This window comes from Triticum urartu, unplaced genomic scaffold (genome assembly GCF_003073215.2).
Source record: "Triticum urartu cultivar G1812 unplaced genomic scaffold, Tu2.1 TuUngrouped_contig_4637, whole genome shotgun sequence".
NCBI lineage: Eukaryota > Viridiplantae > Streptophyta > Magnoliopsida > Poales > Poaceae > Triticum > Triticum urartu.
In genome coordinates this window covers 6,450-8,666 of record NW_024115241.1, presented here as the reverse complement: position 1 = coordinate 8,666, position 2,217 = coordinate 6,450, and the positions used below count along the sequence as shown (strand labels likewise).

The window sequence follows — 2,217 nt, the reverse complement described above, 5'->3', positions numbered from 1 at the left end:
CAGGCCGGCTTAGGGGAGCAAGAAGAGGAGGGAGCGCCCGATGGGGCGGCTGTTCCTGACCAGCCTGGCGCCGGCGACCGGCACCATCTACTGCTGCAAGCACTGCGACTCCCACCTCGCCTACGCCCAGCACATCATCTCCAAGGTATCCATCCCTCTCCCCCCGTCTCTCCCATCTCCGTTTGTGTCCATCTTTGTCCTAACTGAACACGCGCTTTGGTCTTGTTTCTTGGCCAGATGTTCCGCTGCAAGCACGGCAAGGCCTACCTCTTCGACAAGGTGTAAGTGATTGATTACTGGACCATGCCTGAATCCCCCCATCTTGCTCATAGTTCTCCATTTTTATTCATCATCTTGCTACTGCCTGTGCTCTGTTTTATTTACTGTGTGCTCTGTTCTTCTCTGTAACACGGCTGCTGCTGCTGCTGCTGCTGCTGCATTATTATTATTATTCAGAAGAATTGATGTGCTCTGTTCTCTGTTTTACCGTGTGTTTCATTGTGTATGTACCCTTCCTTCATCGGCAATGCAGCGTGAACGTGGTCGCCGGGGAGAGCGAGGACGACCGGATGATGACCACGGGCCTGCACACCGTCCGCGACATCTTCTGCGTCGCCTGCGGAGCCATCCTTGGCTGGAAATACGTAAGCGACATTCGCCTCAACATTGGTTCTCCTCTTCATTGTTCATCCTTGGTTTGATTGGTGGTCATTATACTCACTTGTCCATGGTCCTGTATGCTTGTTAGGTGTCTGCATTTGAGAAGGATCAGAGGTATAAGGAGGGCAAGTTCATCCTGGAGAGGTCAGACCCTCATGCCTCTCCCTTTGTTCTCATATTGCTTCGCTCTCCTTTGCTTCTGGATCGAATTGCTAGCTACTCTGCTTTGCTTCAGGATCGAATCGCTAGCTACTCTGCTTTGCTTCAGGATCGGATCGCTAGCTACTCTTGCAGTCTTAGTTTTTACATCATATTAACCTCTTCTTAATCTGACATCATTTTCAATCAGTTGTGTGCTAATAAATTGAACATGCAACTGCTGCGCTCATAGTTCTATGCTACCCTACTACCCTGTTAACTATGTCTACAAACTAAACTAGCTAGTTCACAACACTGATGATGCATCGCAAGGAAAAACAAAACTACAACGCAAGTCAGCAATATGCACCGAAATCCGTTCCTCATCCTGTTCATTTATTTGGGCGAGGCGCAGGTGCAAGATCCATTCGGGCGGAGGCGGCCCTCCCGACCGCATCCAGCTGTGGGCTGAGCATGACGCTCGCATAAGTTCCAGCGAGGATGACGACCAGGGCGCCGTGTGACCTTGCAAGACAATGCAAGATCAGTTCATTAGGCAGGCAAACATGACATGACTGTAAATATTAGTGTTAATCAGCGTCGTTCCGTTCCCTGGCACTGCAAATCATGTAGCTGCTCGCTAGATGAAGAACCATGAATGCTTATCTATCTATGCATATGCAACCGTATGAACCAGACTAGTTGTCGTTCATGTACATATAAGAATGTGTCTCCACCAAAATAAAATCTTTGTCAGTTTAGTACTGATTTGGTTATCGGTCTATCTCCACAACACTAGCTATTAATCATTTGGAGGATGGATATCCCCTGCTGGCAGTGTTATGCATGCTATGTCCAACAGGTAAGCATTGGTGAACAGTGATCACATCTTTTTACACCGTCTGAGGCAGTTTTAGTTGATTTATTTACATGGGCTGTTTCCCCCCCTTGTGGAGCAGAATATTCAGGTGGGGTTTACAAGTGAATTATTTAACGGGCGTTTAATTTGATAAAATAAATCCAGGATGAAACATTGAACGGAAAATGTCATTTTGATGAAAAAATTATGCATGGCAATGATCTAGGACAGTTGCGTAAGAAACGTGAAAGAAACATTGTAACTGCATCATGTTCGGAACGACATACAATTCCCTGTTCTGGGACATTTTGTTGCATACATTAGCTGCAGCTGGTGTTTGTCTGCGTGGTTTGTTAGAATGGTGATGGTTTGAATTCTTCACATTTCATATACTGGGAGAATGACAACGAATGTTACCACTCAGAAGGGCAAATCTACTGAGGTTGCGATTCTGATCCACAACACATGTGGCATGTGGTTTCACATGCTGATCATTCACATTATTATTCGACTTTTGTTGTTGTTTCCTTCCTCATTATAGTAGTATATATATGTGTGTA

General features: G+C 46.0%; 1 protein-coding gene across 1 annotated transcript; it reads left to right on the top strand.

The window, feature by feature from the left end:
• Window positions 1–6: 6 nt before the first annotated feature.
• Window positions 7–1,574, top strand: LOC125528104 (protein yippee-like). The gene is made up of 5 exons (XM_048692614.1): window positions 7–145; window positions 238–281; window positions 533–644; window positions 749–804; window positions 1,214–1,574. Exons 1-5 carry the CDS (start codon window positions 41–43, stop codon window positions 1,320–1,322), a joined length of 426 nt encoding a protein of 141 aa, XP_048548571.1. The 5' UTR covers window positions 7–40; the 3' UTR covers window positions 1,323–1,574.
• The last annotated feature ends 643 nt before the right edge of the window (window positions 1,575–2,217 follow it).